Source organism: Cherax quadricarinatus, chromosome 50, assembly GCF_038502225.1.
Source record: "Cherax quadricarinatus isolate ZL_2023a chromosome 50, ASM3850222v1, whole genome shotgun sequence".
In the NCBI taxonomy this organism is placed as follows: domain Eukaryota; kingdom Metazoa; phylum Arthropoda; class Malacostraca; order Decapoda; family Parastacidae; genus Cherax; species Cherax quadricarinatus.
In genome coordinates, this window is record NC_091341.1 from 2,096,409 (window position 1) to 2,121,833 (window position 25,425).

The 25,425-nt window shown below is 40.0% G+C and overlaps 1 protein-coding gene and 1 long non-coding RNA gene across 13 annotated transcripts in view; one reads left to right on the forward strand and one right to left on the reverse strand.

Annotated features, from left to right (window-relative positions):
• Zfrp8 (Zinc finger protein RP-8) overlaps nucleotides 1-25,425 on the reverse strand; it is a 419,773-nt gene that overhangs the window by 126,362 nt on the left and 267,986 nt on the right. For all 11 annotated transcript variants that reach the window (XM_070095399.1, XM_070095396.1, XM_070095405.1 and 8 more), the window contains one exon: nucleotides 11,755-11,928. In XM_070095399.1, the coding sequence (XP_069951500.1) occupies nucleotides 11,755-11,928 (174 nt within the window). The remainder of the gene's footprint in view (nucleotides 1-11,754; nucleotides 11,929-25,425) is intronic.
• Nucleotides 5,590-25,415, forward strand: LOC138854139 (uncharacterized). Of its 2 annotated transcripts, XR_011393343.1 has the most exons (3): nucleotides 5,590-5,647; nucleotides 12,687-12,927; nucleotides 22,798-25,415. It is a non-coding gene; the product is annotated as an uncharacterized lncRNA (long non-coding RNA). The 2 variants fall into 2 exon arrangements; XR_011393342.1 differs by lacking the exon at nucleotides 22,798-25,415 and having other exon boundaries at nucleotides 12,687-13,741.

Genomic DNA, 25,425 nt, shown 5'->3' on the forward strand with positions numbered 1-25,425 from the left:
CTACGGACTAGAAGGGTTAGAAAAGTCCACATGCGGAGGCAGTGGAAAATGTTCAAGCAGCGAAGGAACGGTGCGCTGTGAAGAAAGGAGTTGCGCAGATGTAGCAGAGGAGAGAGAAAGAGCGGAAGGTGGATCAGTGTCCATTGATGGTTTGGTCTCTGCAATATATTCAGAGATTGCTTCAAGTGTTTCGGAATTCAGAGATGTCGTATGGGAGACAATATTGGAAATGGTAGGGGGAGGATGAGTAAAGATTGGAACTGTATTGGACTGTACCAAGGTAGGGGGGGGGGCGAAAGGGTGGAGGGAACTGGAGAAGCATGGCAGGGGACAGAAGAGGCAGGAACCTGGGAGGTGGCAGAAGAGGAAGAAACTTGGGAGGGAACAGGGGAGGAAGGTACATTACGAGGAGGAGGGTGAACCTCTGCACTTGTAACTGAGCCAGTGAGAGGGGAAGAACTAGGGACACAGACAGGGAGGGTAAAATGAGGAGGTGGAAGATGGGTAGGAGGTGTTACCGGACTTTTTTTTGACTTTTGAGAAGTAGAGGGACGATTGGGAGGAGGTGTCGTACGAGGTCTCGTCGATACTGAGGCTTGTGAGAGAGAACTCGAAGAAGCGAGATTAGACTGAGGCGTTGAAGTAGGGACGTCTGAGCCGAGGACAGCAAAAGAATTAGATACAGGAGTGATTATGGGAGAGGTAACCACAGAGGTGGGTGTAGAAGATGGGATACTAGAAGTGGGGGGATGTTTTGAAACACGGGAATAAGAAACACGTGGGAGTCTCCCTTGGAGGCGGAGATGAGAAACTGCCATGGCATAAGGGAGACCTCCTGTCTCTTTGAGGTAACGGATTTCCCGCTCGTTTAAATAGACCTGACAACGGCGAGAGTACGAAGGGTGAGCCTCATGACAGTTAAGGCAAGAGGGAGATCGATTGCAAGACGTATTAGAATGGTCATCGGCACCACAGACTGGGCATTCGGCGATAGATCTGCAATATTTCGCTGGATGGCCAAATCGCCAGCAATTTCTACACTGTTGTGGTGTAGGGATCACCTTTCGAACTTGTAACCGATGTCCTGCTACATAAACCGAGGATGGGAGTTCTCGGCTGTCAAAAGTTAAACGAGCCACATTGCTAGGGTATCGTCTCCGCCCACGGGCAGGAAGAACGTAAGTGTCTACCTTGAGGATTGGGAGATCTTGGAGTTCCAGCTGTTCTAGAATGTCAGTGCCACATGTCTGGAAATTTTGTTGAACTATGGTATGGGGCAGAATGACGGTACCACTACAAGAATTGAGGGAATGATGTTTTTCAAGAGTGACAGGAACAGTATCGATATGGGAAAGACGAGAGAGCTCATGAGCCTGGGTAGCATTCTGTACGGTAATGATGCGCGTACCGCTCTTAAGAGCATGAAAAGAAATATCTTTACCAACATGGCATAGGAGTGCCTTGCCAATACTATGGTCAGAAAGATAGGCAGTAGAGGAAGTTGGTCGTAAAGTGAAGAATTTAGTCCACTGTTCAGTCTGAAACTGAGCGTGGAAAGGTAGTGAAGGACGTGTCGATCGTTTCTGAGAAGAACGAGAAGGTGGAGAAGTATCATCAGCAGGTAATTGTCGTTGGCGTTTAGGCGTGGGACCAGAGTTGGTCCGACGTGGAACGGGTCGGCGATTTGAAAATTGCCGCACCGTAGAGGGAGAGGCCGGAAGCATAGTCAGAGGAGAGCGAAGGTCCGATAAATCGAAGGAGTCAGTCGAGGCCCCAGTACCTGAAGCGGGTGAGGAAACAGCACCGGCAATAGGTACAGAGGCATGAGGAATGTCTGAAGAGTGGTCCAAAGACGAGGCGGGGTCAGAACGGGGTGCGGTATCAAGAAGGGGCCCGGGGGTACCAGGTTCATGGACTAGGGCTGCCATGGTTAGGTTACTTCTTTCTTTTTATTTTTAAGAAAAAAAAGAAGAAAATAAAAATAAAAAAAAGAAAAAAAAAGGGGGGACCGGGGAGGGATAGGTCATAGGAGGAATGAAAGGGCCAGAAATCTCCCTCCGCGCCCAAGAGGACCTCAGCACCGCAAGTAGCGCAGATGCAGCATGGAACTCGTGCCATACCCTACCCATCATGCTAGTAAACTAACAATCCGGGATAGCAACCTCACATCTGCCGAGCTACCTCGGTGGACAAAAGAGAGGGCGGCCGGATATCCGCCACAAAGCATACCTCCTTCGGCCACCACCCCCGGAATCCGAAAGGTGGCTTCCAGAGATACACTCGTCGCCCGAAAGACACCCAAAGCTACTCCGGGATACCGGAGAGGGATCGGGACATCCCCAGGCGATCCAGATTCCACGGCAAACTACGCCACCGCTAAGAACCTCAACGGAATGGGATGGACCCCGATATCCTTTCTCCTACCTAGGAACTAGCGTGCCTGTGGGAGAAATCCCAAAGGACAAAAAGAGGAAGGGCAAAAGGGAGGAGTGGGGAGGAGGAGGAGGAAAGGAAAAAGGGGAGGATGGGATAGGGGAGGGGAGATTGGGGGGTAATTAGGTTCGGTCTGAGGAAGAAGACCGATAGGTCTAATTCCTCAGACCAAGAGCCTCTTCACCACGCCAAGGAGCCCCCCTTGAAGAGGTTCTGAACAATAGTACAACTCCATCCTCTCCCTTCCTCCCGTCTCACCACTCATCAACAAGTCTTCAATAAATGTCATTTTTATTACTGTTTTATTCTGCATGTCTTATTGTTTTCTGTGTAGGTAAATGCATATTTCATATAAAAACTTATTTTTTTAATACTTTTGGGTGTCTGGAATGGATTAATTGGATTTACATTATTTCTTATGTGGAAAATTAATTCAGAAATCATCAGATTCGGGTTTAGTCACTCTCTCTGGAACAGATTAATTATGAAAACCGGGGTTCCACTGTACTTTCAGTCATGAAACCAACCAAAATCATGAGCTTGACAAAGCTCCTGGAGAGTGAAACGTTACCACAAAATGTCACATGAGTTGCACTTGTGTCCTTTTACATAAGAACATAAGAAATGAGGAACACCACAGCAGGCCTGTTGGCCCATACTAGGCAGGTCCTTCACAGATCCATCCCACTAATAGAATATTTGCCCTCATAAGAACATAAGATCATAAGAAATAAGGAACACTGCAACAGGCCTACTGGTCTATGCGAGGCAGCTCCAATTCTCCCCACCGGCTTAAGCCAATGCCCTGACCTAGTAAGGTCAGACACGTCACTTAAGGGATTAGCACTGCATCCGACATAGTAGCTAGTCAGGTCCACTTCACACCCACCCACACCCACTCATAAGAACATAAGAAAGAAGGAACACCGCAGCAGGCCCACTGACCCACACAAAGCAGGTCTATGTTTCCCCCCGGATTAGCCCAATGACCCACCTAGTCAGGTCATTTCCACTTAAGGAAGGAGCACAGCATCAGACCTAGTAGCACAAGTTAGTCAGGTCCAACTCACACCCACCCACACCCACTCATGTATTTATCTAACCTATTTTTAAAACTACACAACGTTTTAGCCTCAACAACTGTACTCGGGAGTTTGTTCCACTCATCCACAACTCTATTACCAAACCAGTGCTTTCCTATATCCTTCCTCAATCTGAATTTTTCCAACTTGAAACTATTGCTGCGGGTCCTGTCTTGGCTGGAAATTTTCAGCACGCTATTTACATCCCCTTTATTTATTCCTGTTTTCCATTTATACACCTTGATCATATCCCCCCTAATTCTGTGCCTTTTGAGAGAGTGCAGATTCAGGGGCCCTCAGTCTATCCTCATAGGGAAGATTTCTGATACATGGGATCATCTTTGTCATCCACTTCTGTACGTTTTCCAGAGCCTTTATGTCCATTCTGTAATACGGTAACCAGAACTGAGCAGCATAATCTAAATGAGGCCTAACCAAGGATATATAGAGTTGAACAACCTGAGGACTTCTATTATTTATACTTCTAGATATAAAGCCAAGAATTCTGTTAGCTTTACTGCGAACACTAATGCACTGTTGTCTTGGTTTTAGATTACTGCTAACCAGAACTCCTAAATCCTTTTCGCAATCAGTAGTATTAAGATCTACATTATTTAGTTTATATGTCGCATGGTTATTTTCCTGTCCAACTTTTAGAACTTTGCATTTGTCTATATTAAACTGCATCTGCCACTTCTCCGACCATTGCATCAGTCTATTCAAATCATCTTGGAGTGCTCTAGTGTTCTCATTAGAATGAATTGGATGGCCTATTTTGGTGTCATCAGCAAATTTGCTTATGTCGCTATTTATTCCCTCATCTATGTCTTTTATGTAAATTGTGAACAACAACGGGCCCAACACTGACCCCTGTGGAACACTGCTTGTGACGTGTCCCAATTCTGATTTCTCCTCATTTATGCAAACTCTCTGCTGCCTATTTGTCAGCCATGCCTCTACCCAGGAAAAAATTTCTCCTCCTATTCCGTGTGCCTTAACCCTTTCAGGGTCCATCCTGTAGATCTACGGCTTTACGTTCAGGGCCCAAACCGTAGATATACGCCAAAATTCTAGCGGCGTCAAATTTAGCACGAGAAAGCTGGTAGGCCTACATCTGAGAGAATGGGTCTGGGTGGTCAGTGTGCACACTATAGAAAAAATCTGGACACCCGCATGGCATTGTGGGAACACCGCCAAAGTAGCTTTGTTCATCATGCCTGGCAGCAAGGAAGCTCTCACTCCCCACTCACTCTCCGGGCGAATTCTGACTCTCCTCTTCACAACTTACAGTTCTAAGACTGATGGAAGTGGAGCTGAAGAGAAATTCTATAGTTTTGAACCATATGGTACCATTGTACCATATGGTACAATAGTACCATATGGTACAATGGTGCCATGTCATACAATGGTATCATATGGTACAATGGTACAATGTGCCATATGGTACACTGTACCATATAGTACATTATACCATATGGTACATTATACCATATGGTATATTGTACCATATAGTACAGGGTACAGGGACCCTAATGGAAATAAGTGTCTGACTATTTTGGGTTATCCTAGGCTCTCCAAACATATGCTGCTAAGTATGATATTCTATGTAACTTTGTTTGTGTATACCTAAATAAACTTACTTACGATGCCACATGTGCTTGAGTAAGTTTATTCAGATGTACACAAATACAGTTACATTGATTATCATACATAGCAGCATATGTATAAAATCCTAGGATAACCCAAAAAAGTCAGGGTGACTTATTTCCATAGGGATCCCTGTATCTGTACCATATGGTGTCCTGTACCATATAGTACCCTGTACCATATTGTACCCTGCACCATATGGTACCCTGCACTATATGGTACCCTGTATCATATGGTACCCTGCACCATATGGTACCCTGCACCATATGTTATCCTGCACCATATGTTATAATGTACTGTATGGTACCCTATACCATATAGTACAATGTACTATATGGTGCCCTGTAGCATATGATACCATGTACTATATGGTCAACAGGACGTGTTGGTGGCAGCAGGCACCAGCCAAGACTGAGTGAGTGGCAACGCAAGCTAGCTACTGACTCAGCAGTTTCCAAGACAAAGCTCTCTGTCATCCACCTCAAGTAACTATCCAGTTCCTGTACATCTGTAAATATATAATAGAACATTACTAATATACAACATTTTTGCATATTTTTCTTGTAAACAATTATTGTAAACAAAATAAAGATGAAAATATTAGTGTGTTTATTGTGTTGAATACAACAGTACCATACAGTACCATATGGTATCATTGTACTGTATGGTACAGTGTACTATATGGTACCATTGCACCATATGGTACAATAAGGTACCATAGCACCATATGGTACCATTGTACCATATGGTACCATTGCACCCTATGGCACCACTGTACCATATGGTACTATATGGTACCGTTGTATTCAACACAATAACTGCACTAATATTTTCATCATTTTGTTTACAATAAACTTGTAAACAAGTTTTGTAAGCAATATAATGATAAACAAATTAGTGCAGTTATTGTGCTGAATACAAAGAGTGTACACTTATACAATATACATTATATTGGTCTCACAGGCCACAAATGTTATTAGAAAAAGAAAAAAAATTAGAAAAGAAAAAAGTATAAAAAACGTAAAATAAAAAAATGCGATTTTGCGGAAGTCACTGACGTTGTCGCCACCAGGTCATTTTGGGTCAACTTCCCGCCGCTGTATCTCGGTAAGTACTGATCAGAATATTTTTTTTGTTTTATTACCTTCACAAAAATATTATCTTTAATTCTGTAAGAAAAAATAGTTTTTTTTTTTTTCAAAATTTCTTGGACACTCTAGCCACCACTTCAGATTTTGGCCTTGGACCCTGAAAGGGTTAAGTTTCCTCAATAGCCTCTGATGTGGAACTCTATCGAAAGCCTTACTGAAGTCCATATACACAATATCATATTCATTACCATGATCTACCTCCTCAAACACCTTAGTGAAAACAGTTAGTAAATTCCTAAGACAGGAACGCCCCTTTGTAAAACCGTGTTGAGATTCATTAATCAATCTGTGCCTGTCAAGATGGCTACGAACTGCTTCAGCAATTATTGATTCCATAAATTTTCCCACTATGGAGGTAAGGCTTATTGGTCTATAGTTCAAAGCCAAGGACCTGTCACCTGCCTTGTAAATAGGTATTACATTTGCCATTTTCCACTTATCAGGCACTATGCCAGTTTGTAGTGATATGTTAAAAATATTAGCCAAAGGTATGCTAAGTTCCTTTTGACATTCCTTTAACACCCTTGCAAACAGTTCATCAGGGCCTGGGGATTTGCTAGGTTTTAGTTTCTCTATTTGTCTGAGGACCATGTCACTAGCTACTGCAATCGTGCATAGTTTATCGTCCTGTTCTACATAATCAATTATTTCAGGAATATCGCTAGTATTTTCCTGCGTGAAAACTTAGAGGAAGTAGGTATTTAGAATTTCACACATATCCTTATCACTGTCAGTGATCTGACCAGTTACTCTTAAGTGGGCCTATTTTGTCCCTAATCTTACTTCTGTATACCTGAAAGAACCCTTTTGGGTTAGTCTTTGAATCCCTTGCAACCTTAGCCTCATAATCCCATTTTGCTATTCTTATTCCTTTCTTTATTTCTCTCTTTAACTGAATAGTATATTGATTTCTTAACTGCCCATCCCCTCTTTTGATACGCCGATATATGCCTCTCTTTTGACCAATGAGGTGTTTTAATCTATTGTTCATCCATTTGCTCTTCAGAATCTCCCAAGAGCACAGTGTCATCAGCAAAGAGCAGCTGTGACAACTCCCACTTTGTGTGTGATTCTTTATCTTTTAACTCCACGCCTCTTGCCAAAACCCTCGCATTTACTTCTCTTACAACCCCATCTATAAATATATTAAACAACCACGGTGACATCACACATCCTTGTCTAAGGCCTACTTTTACTGGGAAAAAATTTCCCTCTTTCCTACATACTCTAACTTGAGCCTCACTATCCTCGTAAAAACTCTTCACTGCTTTCAGTAACCTACCTCCTACACCATACACTTGCAACATCTGCCACATTGCCCCCCTATCCACCCTGTCATACGCCTTTTCCAAATCCATAAATGCCACAAAGACCTCTTTAGCCTTATCTAAATACTGTTCACTTATATGTTTCACTGTAAACACCTGGTCCACACACCCCCTACCTTTCCTAAAGCCTCCTTGTTCATCTGCTATCCTATTCTCCGTCTTACTCTTAATTCTTTCAATTATAACTCTACCATACACTTTACCAGGTACACTCAACAGACTTATCCCCCTATAATTTTTGCACTCTCTTTTATCCCCTTTGCCTTTATACAAAGGAACTATGCATGCTCTCTGCCAATCCCTAGGTACCTTACCCTCTTCCATACATTTATTAAATAATTGCACCAACCACTCCAAAACTATATCCCCACCTGCTTTTAACATTTCTATCTTTATCCCATCAATCCCGGCTGCCTTACCCCCTTTCATTTTACCTACTGCCTCACGAACTTCCCCCACACTCACAACTGGCTCTTCCTCACTCCTACAAGATGTTATTCCTCCTTGCCCTATACACGAAATCACAGCTTCCCTATCTTCATCAACATTTAACAATTCCTCAAAATATTCCTTCCATCTTCCCAATACCTCTAACTCTCCATTTAATAACTCTCCTCTCCTATTTTTAACTGACAAATCCATTTGTTCTCTAGGCTTTCTTAACTTGTTAATCTCACTCCAAAACTTTTTCTTATTTTCAACAAAATTTGTTGATAACATCTCACCCACTCTCTCATTTGCTCTCTTTTTACATTGCTTCACCACTCTCTTAACTTCTCTCTTTTTCTCCATATACTCTTCCCTCCTTGCATCACTTCTACTTTGTAAAAACTTCTCATATGCTAACTTTTTCTCCCTTACTACTCTCTTTACATCATCATTCCACCAATCGCTCCTCTTCCCTCCTGCACCCACTTTCCTGTAACCACAAACTTCTGCTGAACACTCTAACACTACATTTTTAAACCTACCCCATACCTCTTCGACCCCATTGCCTATGCTCTCATTAGCCCATCTATCCTCCAATAGCTGTTTATATCTTACCCTAACTGCCTCCTCTTTTAGTTTATAAACCTTCACCTCTCTCTTCCCTGATGCTTCTATTCTCCTTGTATCCCATCTACCTTTTACTCTCAGTATAGCTACAACTAGAAAGTGATCTGATATATCTGTGGCCCCTCTATAAACATGTACATCCTGAAGTCTACTCAACAGTCTTTTATCTACCAATACATAATCCAACAAACTACTGTCATTTCGCCCTACATCATATCGTGTATACTTATTTATCCTCTTTTTCTTAAAATATGTATTACCTATAACTAAACCCCTTTCTATACAAAGTTCAATCAAAGGGCTCCCATTATCATTTACACCTGGCACCCCAAACTTACCTACCACACCCTCTCTAAAAGTTTCTCCTACTTTAGCATTCAAGTCCCCTACCACAATTACTCTCTCACTTGGTTCAAAGGCTCCTATACATTCACTTAACATCTCCCAAAATCTCTCTCTCTCCTCTGCATTCCTCTCTTCTCCAGGTGCATACACGCTTATTATGACCCACTTCTCGCATCCAACCTTTACTTTAATCCACATAATTCTTGAATTTACACATTCATATTCTCTTTTCTCCTTCCATAACTGATCATTTAACATTACTGCTACCCGGATCATTTTTGTTAGATCTAATTTCCCTACTCGGAACAAAAGTTGTCTGGGTAGCTAGAACTATGCTCTGAAAAACGTCATATTAGCAACCAAGATCACCTCCCTGACCCATAGTCAGGACATCCCAATTTAGTCCACCCAGGTAATTTTTCAATCCCATGAAGTCAGCCAAGCGAAAGTCTGGGACAGAGATTTGACTGCAGTTATCTGGGTAATTCAATGGTATATTGAAACTGATTCATGATCACTTTCCCCAAGCTCATCATTAACCTCAAGATTGAACATTAAAATGGTATAAAATACCGACAGATTGTTAGGTAAGACACATATGCAACAGTTAGGAATCTTTGTTTCGAAACAAAGATTCCTAACTGTTGCATATGTGTCTTACCTAATAACCTCAAGATTATTAATTAGTGACTTTGTTGGCAAGAACCAAGTCAAGCAGATTGTTTCCTCTAGTTGGTTCTGTCACAACCCGTTCTAAAAAGCAATCCTGAACCGTATCAAGAAAGTCACTGGACTCAAGATTTCCTGTCATATTGTTCCAATCAATTTGTATAAAGTTAAAATCTCCCATTATCACAACATTTTCATATCTAGATACCTTATGAATTTCGTCCCATAACAGCTTACTGCACTCCCTATCAAGGTTTGGGGGCCTATAAATTACACCCAAAATTAATTTGTCACGACCCTCGAGAAACTGTAGCCAAACAGATTCTGTGTTCAATGTTTCTAATCTTATATCATGTCTAAGACAACAATTTAAATTTTTTCTGACATACACCGCCACTCCACCACCCTTCCTGTTGACCCTATCATTGTGGAACAGTTTATAACCCTGTATTTTGCATTCAGAAGGCATTTCTCTATCTTTCAGGTTGAACCAGGTCTCTGTTATACCAATAATACTTAACACAGTGTCGGTAATTCTACCAACATTAATACAAAAACACAGTCACAGTTTTTTCTCGTTGTGCACTGCATGCTGCAGGATTTTCTTTTTTTATAGTGCACACTTACCACAGACCTATTCTTTCATATGAAGGCCCACATTTACCAGTCACAGCTGATGTGAGTGAGCTGAGCTCATGGCGACCGACAGTGGCTTCAAAGCCACATTATCTTTTATAGACAACATATGGCGTATGTGCTTTACACAACAAGAAGCATTTCTTTTATTCGTTGGAACCATGCCTAAGGCTAAAAGTGAGCAGGTTATAACAATAAATGGAGAAAAAGAAATTGGAATGACTTATGCAGCAAGTAGTACCACCAAACAGTAGTGGCAGGTTGTTGTGGCAACCCCAGTAATTTGAAATAATGCTAGCTGAAATTAGTGCCAAATTACTGATGGAATCGGATTAGTGATGGCCAACCTGTATGCTACAATTTTTTAGTTTGCAAGCTGTTCCACATTTTCACTGTTTAATTTTTATTAAGTTTCTGTAGAGGCTCAAATGAACATAAGGAATATCAAAAGGTATAATATGTTTTAGGTGTGATTCCTGTGTATCCTGTTACAATATTTCTGGAGTACTTTTAGATCAACATCAACATTACAACAGTTTTCTGAAAATGTGGCATGAACAATAATAAAAATGAATTTCCTTTATATTAAGAAGATTCAAGGACTTTAATTACAATAGAGTACATTGCCCATAATCAGAGTTCGTTATAGTTCTAATAGTTGCCTTTTGTCGAGTGATGACTGCTTTGAAGTGGACTGCCAAAATCAATCAACAGGCACAAATCCAGTAAGAGGTATGGGTAAGTTATGGAAAAGTATATTATTAGTAGTATGAACTGGGAAACATAATAGTGCATTTTAGAGCACCCCTACAATATCTGATGCATATTTTTTTTTTTTATTATTGGTATGTGTTGAACATAGCCATTAAATATTGTTAAGGAGTCTGGGCCTTATAATATCAAGGTCATTAGCAAAGAGTACACATTTTAAATGCTGGGTTGCATTTAGTAGGTCACTGATACAGATGAGGAAAAGAACAGGGCTCAGAATGGTACCTTGGAGACACCTGAACTCATTAAAAGGTACTTGAAGTGTTATGTTTATTACTGAGATATGGCCAAAAACACTTCTATGTGTCCAGAATCTATAGTGGTTAAGCTTGAGCAGAATAATGCTGTGGTCAGCAGTGTAAAAAACTTTTAGCAACTAACATCAGGTAATACAAAAGTACAGTACTGTACAAACATGTCAAATCACAGAATGAGATAATATATGATAAAAAGGTCACACAGAGGGTTTAACAGACAAAGAATAGACCAGAACAAAATTTTTTTAGATTACCTGCAGGCTTTTCTGTCAAACAATGCCTTTGATGTTCTCAGAAGGACAAGGCATCAGATTTTAAGACAAATAAATATCAATAATTAGCGACACTATCAGAGGTCTAATGAGATGAAAAACCTTACCTTCATCATTTTGATGAGTTACTTGTCCAGATCGTAGCAGTTCCTCGTAATCCTTCATCACTTCTTCCTCGGACTTCTCTTTGGCAGCTTCCAGTTCTTCTGGCTCTAATTCAATCTCAAACTCAGGAAAGAGAAATTTTGCATGTCCACTGCATGAAACTTTGCTTATATTTTCTGTTGATAAAAGAGATTTTCTTTTTTAAGTATGGTATTTCACCTACTTCATCTAACATGGATAGAGTAATTAGCCCTTTCACTGTCCAGATCCCCAAAATGAAACTTGCTTTCAATGTCCAACGAAAAGTTTTTTCTTTTTTCAGAAGTGGTAAAGAATATTTTTCTGAAGGTAATGACACCAAAAGTACAAAATCTGATAGAAACTTATGGAATTATATGGGTGCAAAGTAAGTGGTCTTGGTGCAGTTTATGCACCGGTGATATAGCCCACTGAATTCTATTTTAAATGAACTCCATTATTCCAGTCAACCAAAGTCTTAGCTATTTCGCTAGTATGTATGTACTGCCTTCCATTCTATTAAATGAACACAAGAAACTACCCATTCAACTATTTTAACTACTCCATAAAGTGATCAGAATTCAGTAATTTGGAAAATTTTACACAAAATTAAAAAATACCAATTTAAAAATAGTCAGTAATAAACAATGTAGACATTTCCTCTATTCATTAGCCATGTCCCCAGGCCACTCCTATATTACACTTGCTTTCCATTTTGAATTCTTATTCACACAAAAACAGAATATTTACTCTATTTATCAAGTAATAAATTAAAACTAGGAAAGAATGATCATGGTTTACAGCATCTCCATAACTGAATCAGACCTATTAAAAACCTATAAAAACATATTAAAAATGTTATCTAAAACCTTCTCCTGTATTATTAATAATAAGAAAATTATCTTTATTCCTACAGGTACATGTACAAGGTATACAGGCCTAGCTGACATCAATGACATACTACTACAGTTGACCCTCCGTTTTCATCGATCTTTTATTGCCGATTTCATTTTTGGCCTACTTTTTTCGCTGATTTTTTGGCTCTGTTTTCATCAATTACCTCCATTTTCGTCGATCATACAGAACCCGGCCAGTGCCGGGCACACAGACAAAGCCGCCTCCCACACCATTCTCAGCCAGTGTAGTGTTGTTTCTTGGTGAGTGAACATATCCTTCCTGGTCATACAAAACATTTCGTAATAATCCATTGTTTTTACCACTTGTTTATTGTGTGTGACTGCTAAATAAGCCACCATGGCCACAAAGAAAGCTCCTAGTGCCAGTTCTTTGGTAAAGAAAGTGAGGAACACCGTAGAAATGACAAAAGAAATCCTAAGAAAATATGATAATGGCATGCGCATTGCTGAACTCGGCAGGATGTACAGGAAGTTGTCATCAACAATCAGCTCCTTTGTGGCATAAAAAGAAATCATGGAAGCCAATGTTGCGAAAGGGGTGAATGTGATAACCAAACAGAGATCCCAAACAAACGAAGTGGAGAAATTGTTGTTGGTGTGAATCAGAGAGAAAGAGTTAGCAGGAGATTGTGTTGTGCACTCAATTTGCCCGTACAGTAGGGCCCCACTTTACAGTGTTTCGCTTACGGCGTTCCACTAATACGGTCATTTCAAATTATGACCAAAACTCGCTATACGGCTCCCCCACCTGACTTTCTAATACAGTCACTGTGCCCCACCTGGTTTGTTTACATTCTCTGTGAGATCCAAGCACTAAGTCTCTCCATTATGTCTGGAAACAACAAAATTTCAAGTGTTTTTAAAAGTTATTTCATATTTTATATATTACTCCGATAATTATACTTATGTATACCTGTACCTAAATAAACTTACACACTGTGCTGGCGTGCAGGTACACATTAAAATCAGTAAGAGTGTCTTATGTCTCCAGACGTCATATTAGTAATGATGATGATAATCATCGAGTCTCATTAAATGTCATATATTACATTAATATACATATTTTCGTTAATCCATCTATGATATTTTTTCAAAATTATATATTAATAAACACGATGCATAACATATAAAGATGATAAATACACTCCACAGTAGAATAAATAAACATAAATATGAGATGTGGTAGCCAGACGACTTGCACAAATGATGCCATATTAGAAATGATAATTATTTTTATTATTATCACACTGGCCGATTCCCACCAAGGCAGGGTGGCCCGAAAAAGAAAAACTTTCACCATCATTCACTCCATCACTGTCTTGCCAGAAGGGTGCTTTACACTACAGTTTTTAAACTGCAACATTAACACCCCTCCTTCAGAGTGCAGGCACTGTACTTCCCATCTCCAGGACTCAAGTCCGGCCTGCCGGTTTCCCTGAATCCCTTCATAAATGTTACTTTGCTCACACTCCAACAGCACGTCAAGTATTAAAAACCATTTGTCTCCATTCACTCCTATCAAACACGCTCACGCATGCCTGCTGGAAGTCCAAGCCCCTCGCACACAAAACCTCCTTTACCCCCTCCCTCCAACCCTTCCTAGGCCGACCCCTACCCCGCCTTCCTTCCACTACAGACTGATACACTCTTGAAGTTATTCTGTTTCGCTCCATTCTCTCTACATGTCCGAACCACCTCAACAACCCTTCCTCAGCCCTCTGGACAACAGTTTTGGTAATCCCGCACCTCCTCCTAACTTCCAAACTACGAATTCTCTGCATTATATTCACACCACACATTGCCCTCAGACATGACATCTCCACTGCCTCCAGCCTTCTCCTCGCTGCAACATTCATCACCCATGCTTCACACCCATATAAGAGCGTTGGTAAAACTATACTCTCATACATTCCCCTCTTTGCCTCCAAGGACAAAGTTCTCTGTCTCCACAGACTCCTAAGTGCACCACTCACTCTTTTTCCCTCATCAATTCTATGATTCACCTCATCTTTCATAGACCCATCCGCTGACACGTCCACTCCCAAATATCTGAATACGTTCACCTCCTCCATACTCTCTCCCTCCAATCTGATATTCAATCTTTCATCACCTAATCTTTTTGTTATCCTCATAACCTTACTCTTTCCTGTATTCACCTTTAATTTTCTTCTTTTGCACACCCTACCAAATTCATCCACCAATCTCTGCAGCTTCTCTTCAGAATCTCCCAAGAGCACAGTGTCATCAGCAAAGAGCAGCTGTGACAACTCCCACCCTGTGTGTGATTCTTTATCTTTTAACTCCACGCCTCTTGCCAAGACCCTCGCATTTACTTCTCTTACAACCCCATCTATAAATATATTAAACAACCACGGTGACATCACACATCCTTGTCTAAGGCCTACTTTTACTGGGAAAAAATTTCCCTCTTTTCTACATACTCTAACTTGAGCCTCACTATCCTCGTAAAAACTCTTCACTGCTTTCAGTAACCTACCTCCTACACCATACACTTGCAACATCTGCCACATTGCCCCCCTATCCACCCTGTCATACGCCTTTTCCAAATCCATAAATGCCACAAAGACCTCTTTAGCCTTATCTAAATACTGTTCACTTATATGTTTCACTGTAAACACCTGGTCCACACACCCCCTACCTTTCCTAAAGCCTCCTTGTTCATCTGCTATCCTATTCTCCGTCTTACTCTTAATTCTTTCAATTATAACTCTACCATACACTTTACCAGGTACACTCAACAGACTTATCCCCCTATAATTTTTGCACTCTCTTTTATCCCCTTTGCCTTTATACAAAGGAACTATGCATGCTCTCTGCCAATCCCTAGGTACCTTACCCTCTTCCATACATTTATTAAATAATTGCACCAACCACTCCAAAACTATATCCCCACCTGCTTTTAACATTTCTATCTTTATCCCATCAATCCCGGCTGCCTTACCCCCTTTCATTTTACCTACTGCCTCACGAACTTCCCCCACACTCACACCGAGCCTCATTAAATGTTGTATACTACGTTAATATACATTTTCATTAATCCATCCATGATATTTTTTTAAAAATTATATAATAAACACGATACATAACATATAAAGATGATAAATATACCCACAATAGAATAAATAAACATAAATATGAGATGTGGTAGACAGATAACTTGTACAAGTGATGGCAAGAATAACACTTTCTCTAGTCTAACATAAGAGAAAATGTATTACTGTGGGTAACTGTAGAAAATTATTCCTTTCGTACGTAAGTAAGTTTATTCAGGTATACACAAATGCAGTTACATAGATTATCATACATAACAGCATGTGTGTAGAGAACCTAGGATAACCCAAAAAAGTCAGAGTGACTTATTTCTATTGCCTTCACTCAGAGCGTCATTTCTTCTAAAAATGGTGTTACATGAGAATGGGAGTGTTCTTCTTTATTTATTCTACCGTATAAATGTAGAGACAACTTGTACACAATGTAACTTGTACACAAACTAGACGTGTACACTTTGTTTACAAAACTTACGTTCGCCTGGTTTGTTTACATAACTCTGCGCCTGTCCTCCCTCATGTGCTGACTCTTTCTCTCTCTCTCTCTCATTTATTCGTTTTATCTCATTTACTCACTCCTGACCCTAAATTAAGACTACAAATACTTTAAGGTAAGTAATGAGTGAACTGTATATGCACTTTATCGCTCTGGGATGCTTAAATATCATAGAATATATGTGTGGGTGGAATGGCCTGGTATGGTAGCCCGGCTGGCTACCATACATACCACACTTGATTTTTTACAATAAATACTACTCATCTCACCCTAGATTAAGACTACAAATATTTTAAGGTAAGTAATGAGTAAACTGTATACGCATTTTATCGCTCTGGGATGCTTAAATGTAATAGAATATTATGTGTGGGTGGGGTGGACTGGCATGGTAGCCCGGCTGACTACCATACATACCACACTTGATTTCTTACGATAAATAGTACTACTCATCTCACCCTAGATTAAGACTATAAATATTTTAAGGTAAGTAATGAGTGCACTGTGTGTGTATTGTACTTTTTTATTGTTTTTTGATGATTAGTTCTATTGCTAACTTAATATATGCTAGTGTAAACTTGTTATCTAGTATTTGTATGTATTTATAAGGAAAAAAAAAAGGGTGTTCCACTTTACGGCAGTAGCCTGGAACCTAACCTGCCATATAAGTGGGGCCCTACTGTATATCAAATAAATTTTCCTCATTGAAATTAACTGAAATGCCATTAATCCGTTCCAGCCACCAAGAAACCACCCCAATTTTTTTTGTTATGGGTTTTTAAATAAGAAAAGTGCATTTATAAATTAAAAATATTATATACTTCACCCACCACCTTCACTACTACACCCATCACCTTCACTACTCCACCCACCATTATCACTACTCCATCCACCACCCTCACTACTCCACCAATCACCATATCTATTCCACCAATCATTATCACTACTCCACCCACCACCATATCTACTCCATCCACCACCCTCACTACTCCACCCACCACCATATCTACTCCACCCACCATTATCACTACTCCATCCACCACCATCACTACTCCACCCACCACCATCACTACTCCACCCACCATTATCACTACTCGACCCACCACTATCACTACTCTGCCCACCACTATCAGTACTCCTCCCACCACCATCACTACTCCACCCACCCCTATCAGTCCTCTACCCACCTTCATGTCTCCTGAAAAACTAAGTGTTAAAATGGAGGTTACACCAGTGGAAGGACACAACTGTGGCAGAGATGTACCTGTTCTTTGCCACAATAATGCTTATGCCACATGTGTATAAGCACACTGTCACCACATACTGGTCGACAGAATGCCTGATTTCAACCCCAGGTTTTAGTGATATTATAGGAGTCAATCGTTTTTTGATACTGCTATGTATGTTACACTTTTCAGACAAAACAAAGCCTGACAGAAGTGACAGGTTATATAAGATCAGAAATGTGTTTATGCACCTGAAACAAAAGTGTTGTATGTATTTTTATCCCTTCAGGAAGCTTGTTATTGACGAGTCTTTGATTTTGTTCAAAGGAAGACTCTCATTCAAGCAGTACATACCAAGCAAGAGGAAACGCTTTGTACTGTGTGACTGCAAAAGTGGCCTGGTTTTGGATATTATTGTGTACACTGGCAGTAATATCACTACCAGGAAGTTATTGGGTATCTCTGGTGATGTGGTCAGAACAATGATGGAACCATATCTTCGTAAGGGGCATATATTATATACTGATAACTGGTATACTGGAGTTGGCGTGTCGGCGGATGGATTTATGAAGGATGAGGTTAATCATAGAACTGATGAGGGAAAAAAGGCGAGTGGTGCGTTGAGGTATATGTGGAGTCAAAAAACGTTATCTATGGAGGCAAAGAAGGGAATGTATGAAAATATAGTAGTACCAACACTCTTATATGGGTGTGAAGCTTGGGTTGTGAATGCAGCAGCAAGGAGACGGTTGGAGGCAGTGGAGATGTCCTGTCTAAGGGCAATGTGTGGTGTAAATATTATGCAGAAAATTCGGAGTGTGGAAATTAGGAGAAGGTGTGGAGTTAATAAAAGTATTAGTGAGAGGGCTGAAGAGGGGTTGTTGATGTGGTTTGGTCATTTAGAGAGAATGGATCTAAGTAGAATGACATGGAGAGCATTTAAATCGGTAGGAGAAGGAAGACGGGGTAGGGGTCATCCTCGAAAAGGTTGGAAGGAAGGGGTAAGAGAGGTTTTATGGGCTAGGGGCTTGGACTTCCAGCAGGCATGCATGAGCGTGTTCGATAGGAGTGAATGGAGACGAATGGTATTTGGGACCTGACGATCTGTTGGAGTGTGAGCAGGGTAATATTTAGTGAAGGGATTCAGGGAAACCGGTTATTTTTATATAGCCGGACTTGAGTCCTGGAAATGGGAAGTACAATGCCTGCACTCTAAAGGAGGGGTTTTAGGATATTAGCAGTTTGGAGGGATATGTTGTGTATCTTTATACATATATGCTTCTAAACTGTTGTGTTCTGAGCACCTCTGCAAAAACAGTGATTATGTGTGAGTGAGGTGAAAGTGTTGAATGATGATGAAAGTATTTTCTTTTTGGGGATTTTCTTTCTTTTTTGGGTCACCCTCCCTCAGTGGGAGACGGTCGACTTGTTGAGGAAAAAAAAAAAAACTGGTACACAAGCCCCTTACTCAGCGATTTCTTGCAAGCGAACATGATAGACTTGTGTGGCACAGTGCGTGGTAATTGTAAGGCTATGCCAAGGTTCAACGCCGGGACTCGCAGAGGTGAGGTGCAGGCCTTTGCTGCCAATGACATCATGGCATTTCGGTGGCATGACAAACATGATGTCACATTGTTGACATCAGTTCACCAAAATGAAATGGCAGACAGTGACAGGCAGAATAGAGAGACCAGTGAACCCATTCTAAAACCTGCAGCTGTCATGGACTACAACCTCAATATGCGCTTAGTGGACAAATGTGACATGCAGATTGGGTTTGCTGATTGTGTATGCAAGAGTTATAAATGGTACATAAAACTTTTTTTTTCCATCTTCTTGATATTTCCATGCTGAATGCTTATAACATATACAAGTTGAAGACTAACAACAAACCAAAATATGGTGAATTTTGTTTGTCAGTCATCAGACAAATAATATTCAAGTACCAAGGAGCAACACCTGCAATAGACCAGCGCCCACAAAATTACCAACACACGCCATCTCGTTTGAGGCCTGGTGATCACTACCCCATACAAATGCCTCCTACTGCTTTCAAGAAAAGCACTCAGAAGTGTTTTGTATGTGGACATACCACAAAATGCCCACAAAAATGCAGACACACTCGTTTTATGTGTGAGGAGTGTCAAGTACCACTCTGCATATACTCATGTTTCAAAGATTTCCACAAGCTGCAGCAGTTCTAGGAAAGTGCTCAGTGACTGTACATATGTATATATATTATAGAACAATAGTAATAAACAATGTTTTGTATTGTTTGTGTAAACAAGTTTCATAAACAATCTAACAGTGATAATGTTTGGGCAATTATTGTGTTGTAAACAATGAGTGTATATTCGAACAATGCACCTTACTTTGGTCTCACAGGCCATGTAAGTTACTCAGAAAAGAAAAATATTGGAAAATACAAGAAACCTTCGAATTGGAGTAAATAAAAGAATACTGGGTGAGTGGCATTCGCCGTTGTTGCCATATGCGGCTCATTTTCTGCCAACTTTGCACCTCTGTCTCGGTAAGTACTGACAGCAAAAAAAATTTTTAGGCTTAAAACACTCAGTAAAATAATCCTAACATTTTGGTAAGAAAAAAAATAATTTTTTTTTTCGAATATTTTGCGACATAGAATAACAGTTTCAGAAATGGACTTGCGACAGTCAAAGGGTTAATGGTGTCCTTAATTTTCTCAGAGAGAAGGCGAATGAAGGGTTACTTTATCTCTCTATACCTACTGATGGCTTTCTTGATCTTATCTGCCTTTGTGTGGACTCTAATTCCTTTTCCTTCCAAGGCAAATATTATTCTCAAGCATTCGGCATCGCTATGGGCTCTCCTCTAATTCCTGTTCTTGCTAGTCTCTACAGGGAATACTTCGAGACTTTTCTTCTTCCTACTACTGATGTGTGCCCTTCACTCTGGCTCCACTATGTAGATGACATCTTTGCTCTTTGGCCTCATGACTCTGATCTCTTTCAACCATTTCTTGATACCCTTAATAATATTGCCCCTTCCATTAAGTTTAAAGATGAATGGGAATCTAATTCCCTGCTGTCTTTCCTTGATGTTCATGTCCACCGTTCAGATACAGGTTTTGCTTTTTCCGTGTACTGGAAGCCTATGCACAGTGGCAAGCACATTCACTACTCTTCTTATTATGCTTCTTCTGTTAAGAAAAGTGTTCTTATCTACCTCTTTCTCATGCTCTCTGTATTTGTGATCCTCAGTTCCTTGAATCAGAAATCTGCAATCTTCATAATTCATTTTTCCCATCTTGGCTACCCTTCCTATTTCATAGACTGCCTTCTCACATGCTAAACAGACTTTCTTCTCTCCCAACTCTCTACTCCTGGGAACTCTCCTGTCCATTCTCTTTCTGACAGACTCAGGGAGCACAAAAGTAGTGTTAGGCTTGCTAACACCAACAATGCTCTTTTTTGTCATGTCAGAGATCACAGTCATCCTATCGACTGGTCTTCTGCTAAAACTGTCTACCCCATGTCTAACTTTCACAGTTGCTGTCTTGTTGAATCCTCCCTTATAGACAACTTTCCTTGTATGAATCTTAGTCCTGGCTTTTTCTCTGTAGATGCCTTTCTTTCCCATTATATTGTAAAATACTCCAAACTTCAGAACACTTGTGACTTAATCTGATTCTTGTTTCCTCCTCCTCCCTCTTCCCCTTTCCTCTTTCTCCTTTGGGTATTTGGTCTGATAACAGATCATTATTATTTCCCCCCTCTGTGTTCCTGTTCCTACCCTTTGCAGACCCCTAGCTCCCCTGCAGTGCTCCTCTTTCTTAGTATCTGATTGACTCCACTTCTACTACTACTACTACCTCTCCCACTACTTTTCATCTTATTCTACTACCTCTCTTGTCCCGTCCCTGTTTTCTGGCCTATATATACTCCCTCCCTCCTCTCCTTTCTGTTAATGTGACTTTGTAAATGGTCCAAGGTAAACTGAAATGTCGTCGCACGCTCCTCTAGCTCCTGTGTGTGGGTTTTTGTGTATTGTTCCAGTCACGGTATTGTGCCTTTTTGTTATTTTGGTGTAAACATATACACTCAATGTTTCTACCCTCGCCGTGTGAAGCGAGAGCTTTAGCCACCAGGCTAAAGCAAAACACAATAGACCTACTCACTATCACAATACACAGCAATCCACAACTATAGGGCAGACCAAATTGAGGGAGGTATTGCCATCTATTACCCTAATGAATTATAATGTTGTAACACCAAATGATACAGTGATGAATATGGTGAATATATATTTGCAAATTTTTCTGTAAAAACCTTAAGACTCCTATAACAATTGGTGCTATATACAGGATGCCTCACACTAATATCCCAACTTTTAGTGATAAACTAAAAATACTAACAACAATCAAATGAACAAGCACCACCTACTACTAACTGGAGACTTCAGCATTAACCTTGGCCTAACAGATGACCAACCAATAACTTATTTCATTAACAGTATAAACAACACACTACTCACACCAGCTGTAACAAAACCAACAAGGCTAACTGAGACGAGTACAACCATAACTGACCATATATGGACAAATGTACTAGGTGCCCTTAAATCAGGGATAATCGCAGACAACACTACTGACCACTACCCAACCTTCCTCCTAAGCAAACAACCAATGGAATTTAGTAAGGTCTCTTTTCAACTCCATGATGAGGATTATAAGTACAGGTCGGCCATCACTAATCTGGCATCACTGGGACCTGTAGTGTGCCGGATTACACAGTGGTTAGGTTAGAATACGTACACTTAATTAACCTATCATTAGAGACTTTCTGCTACATCTTCCTCATTTTCATCACTGCTTTCTCCTCCACTGGCTTACTGCTGTGGATTTACAACCATCTGCACAATTTCTGAGTCAGTATAATGATGAAATTTGAAATTATGCTAGCCAAAATTAGTGCCGGATTACTGATGGAACCAGATAACTGATTGCTGGATTAGTGATGGCCAACCTGTAACTTCACTTAAGAGTTAAGCTCAGATGACTGGCCTATGGAATTTTCCAATGGCAATGGTATCAATGAATAGATAGACAAATTTCTAAAAAAAATACCTAGACTATATAACACTGTCCCATAAAAACTAAACAGATCACTAATAAACAACTAGGTTGCCCAAAGCTTACTAACATCATTCTAAGATACAATGATAAGAAACACCAATATGAAAAACAATAAAGGCAGGGCTTAACAACTAAAGAATTTATTAAACACTATTAAACAGTCCTCACCAAACTAATAAGAAAGTCTAAGCAACTGCACTATTCTAACAGATTCACCGAAACAAGAGGAGACATAAAAAAGACCTGGAAGACGCTCTCTCAGATCCTGGGCACCCACAAACTGAACAAAGCTGAGATACTGTCCTAACTAAACTAAAAGAACTACAACTCCAGCCTGTTGATACAGCTAACAAGATAAATGACTTCTTCTCAACCATAGGATCAAGTCTTGCCAGTAAAATTCCAGACACCAATACCCGAACAAGCGATTACCTAAGTAGAAATTTCCCAACATCCATCTATCTTGCACCAACCAAGCCCATTGAAGTCACCATGATTATTAAGTCACTAAAAAATAAAAAAGGAAATCTAGCTCACGTCCCACCACTATTGCTCCAACGAGCAGCTCATATTCTTTCACCCACCATTACATTACTCTTTAACAAATTACTAGAAACCAGCACATTCCCAACATTACTAAAGATAACAAGGGTTACACCAATACACAAAGGAGGTCACCCAACAGATGTAAACAACTAGAGGCCAATATCAAACTTGCCTTTACTATCCAAAATCTTTGAGAAACTCATACACAAGAGATTATACTCCTTTATAACATCACAAAGCATCCTCAGCCACTAACAGTTTGGCTTGAGGAGAAACAAAAGCCCAAGTGATGCAATTATCAAAATGCTAGACCTGCTTTACAAAGCACTCGAGAAAATTAATATCTGCTAGGACATTTATCAACCTAAGGAAAGCTTTTGATACAGCAGACCACAGCATTCTACTCCACAAACTTGATCATTACAGTAAGAGGGGCCATGCACTTGCATGTACCAAGTCTTACCTTACTAATAGACTGCAATACCTCTCTATTTACCCCTAAATGGTCCAAACGTATATATATATATACGTTCTTACGCGTAGTGCCCCAAACATAATGTATATACGTTTTAATTTTCCTGCCTCCAAATTTGGCACGATTGCCCTGAGATGCCTGGTCAGCATAGAATGGGTCTTAACACTTGGTGTGCACCATATTAAAAAAATCTGGGACCACTTAGTACCTTGTGCTCTTTTTTTCTATATAAAAAAATTTTTTTTTTTGTTAAAATATTCAGGGCACTGCGCAAGTGAATGTATATATATGTTTGGAACGTTTAACCCTTTCAGGGTCCAAGGCCAAAATCTGAAGTCACGCACCAGTGTCCAAGAAATTTTGAAAAAAAAAAAAAATTATTTTTTCTTACAGAATTAAAGAGCATATTTTTGTGAAGGTAATAAAACAAAAAAAAATTAGAATCTGATCAGTACTTACCGAGATACAGTGCCATGAAGTTTGTAGAAAATGATGTGGTGGCGGCAACATCGACGAATTCCACATACGCATATTATATTATTTTGTTGTTTTAGTTGTTTTTTCTTTTCTTTTCCAATTTTTTTCTATTCCTACTAACATTTGGGGCCTGAGAGACCAATACTGTATATAATTGATATATATATACTCACTGTATTGAACACAATAACCGCACTAAATTTATTATCATATTATTGTTTACCACTGTTGTTTATTACAATAAACATGCACAAATATTGTATAATACTAATGTTCTATCATATATTTACATATTTACAATCACTGGACATGGTTTTAGAACTGCTGGAGCTTGTGGAACTCCTTGAAACAAGGCACCATGCACAGAGGCACCTTACATTCCTCACACATAAACCGAGTGTCTTTGCGTCTTTGTTGCCGTCGTTTTGTTTGTGCACAGACAATGCATCTCTTCTGAGCAAATTTCTTTTGAGTTGAAGGAAGCTGTATTATGAAATGATCACCTTCTCTTCTCAAACGCTTGGGTATATTGTGATGAATTCGAGGACCATGTTGTATTGCAGGTGTTGTTACCTGGTACTTCATTATGAGTTGTCTGACAACAGACAAACAAAATTCACCATACGGTGGTCTGTTACCAGTCTTTATTTGGTACATATTATATGCATTCAGCATTGAAATGTCCATGAGATGGAAGAAAAGTTTCATGTACCACTTGTAACTCTTACGAACACAGTCAACAAAACCAATCTGCATGTCACACTTGTCAACCAAGCGCATGTTTTGTGTATAATCAATCACTGTCACTGGTTTTCGAATACGTTCATTAGTCACTCGATCAACTTTGCCACTGTCTTGCATTTCATTACGGTGAATGGTTGTCAACAATGTGACATCTCGTTTGTCATGCCACCGTAATGCCATGATGTCATTGGCAGTAAACACCTGCACATCATCACCACGAACACCTGCGTTGAGCCTGGGCATATGTTTACGATTAGAACGCACTGTGCCACACACATCTGTCTTGTTCACTCACATGAAATCACCGAGTAATGGGCTTGTGTACCAGTTATCGGTATATAATGTATGGCCCTTACCAAGATAAGGTGCCATCATGTTTCTCACTACGTCACCTGATATACCCAATAACATCTTGGTATCTTTCAATGTTTTACTACCCGTGTATACAACAATATCCAACACCAGGCCACTGTCACAATCACAGAGTACAAACAATTTTATACCAAAGCGGTTCCTCTTGCTCGGTATATACTGCTTGAATGACAGTCTACCTTTGAACAAAATCAAAGACTCGTCAATTACAAGATTCTTGAATG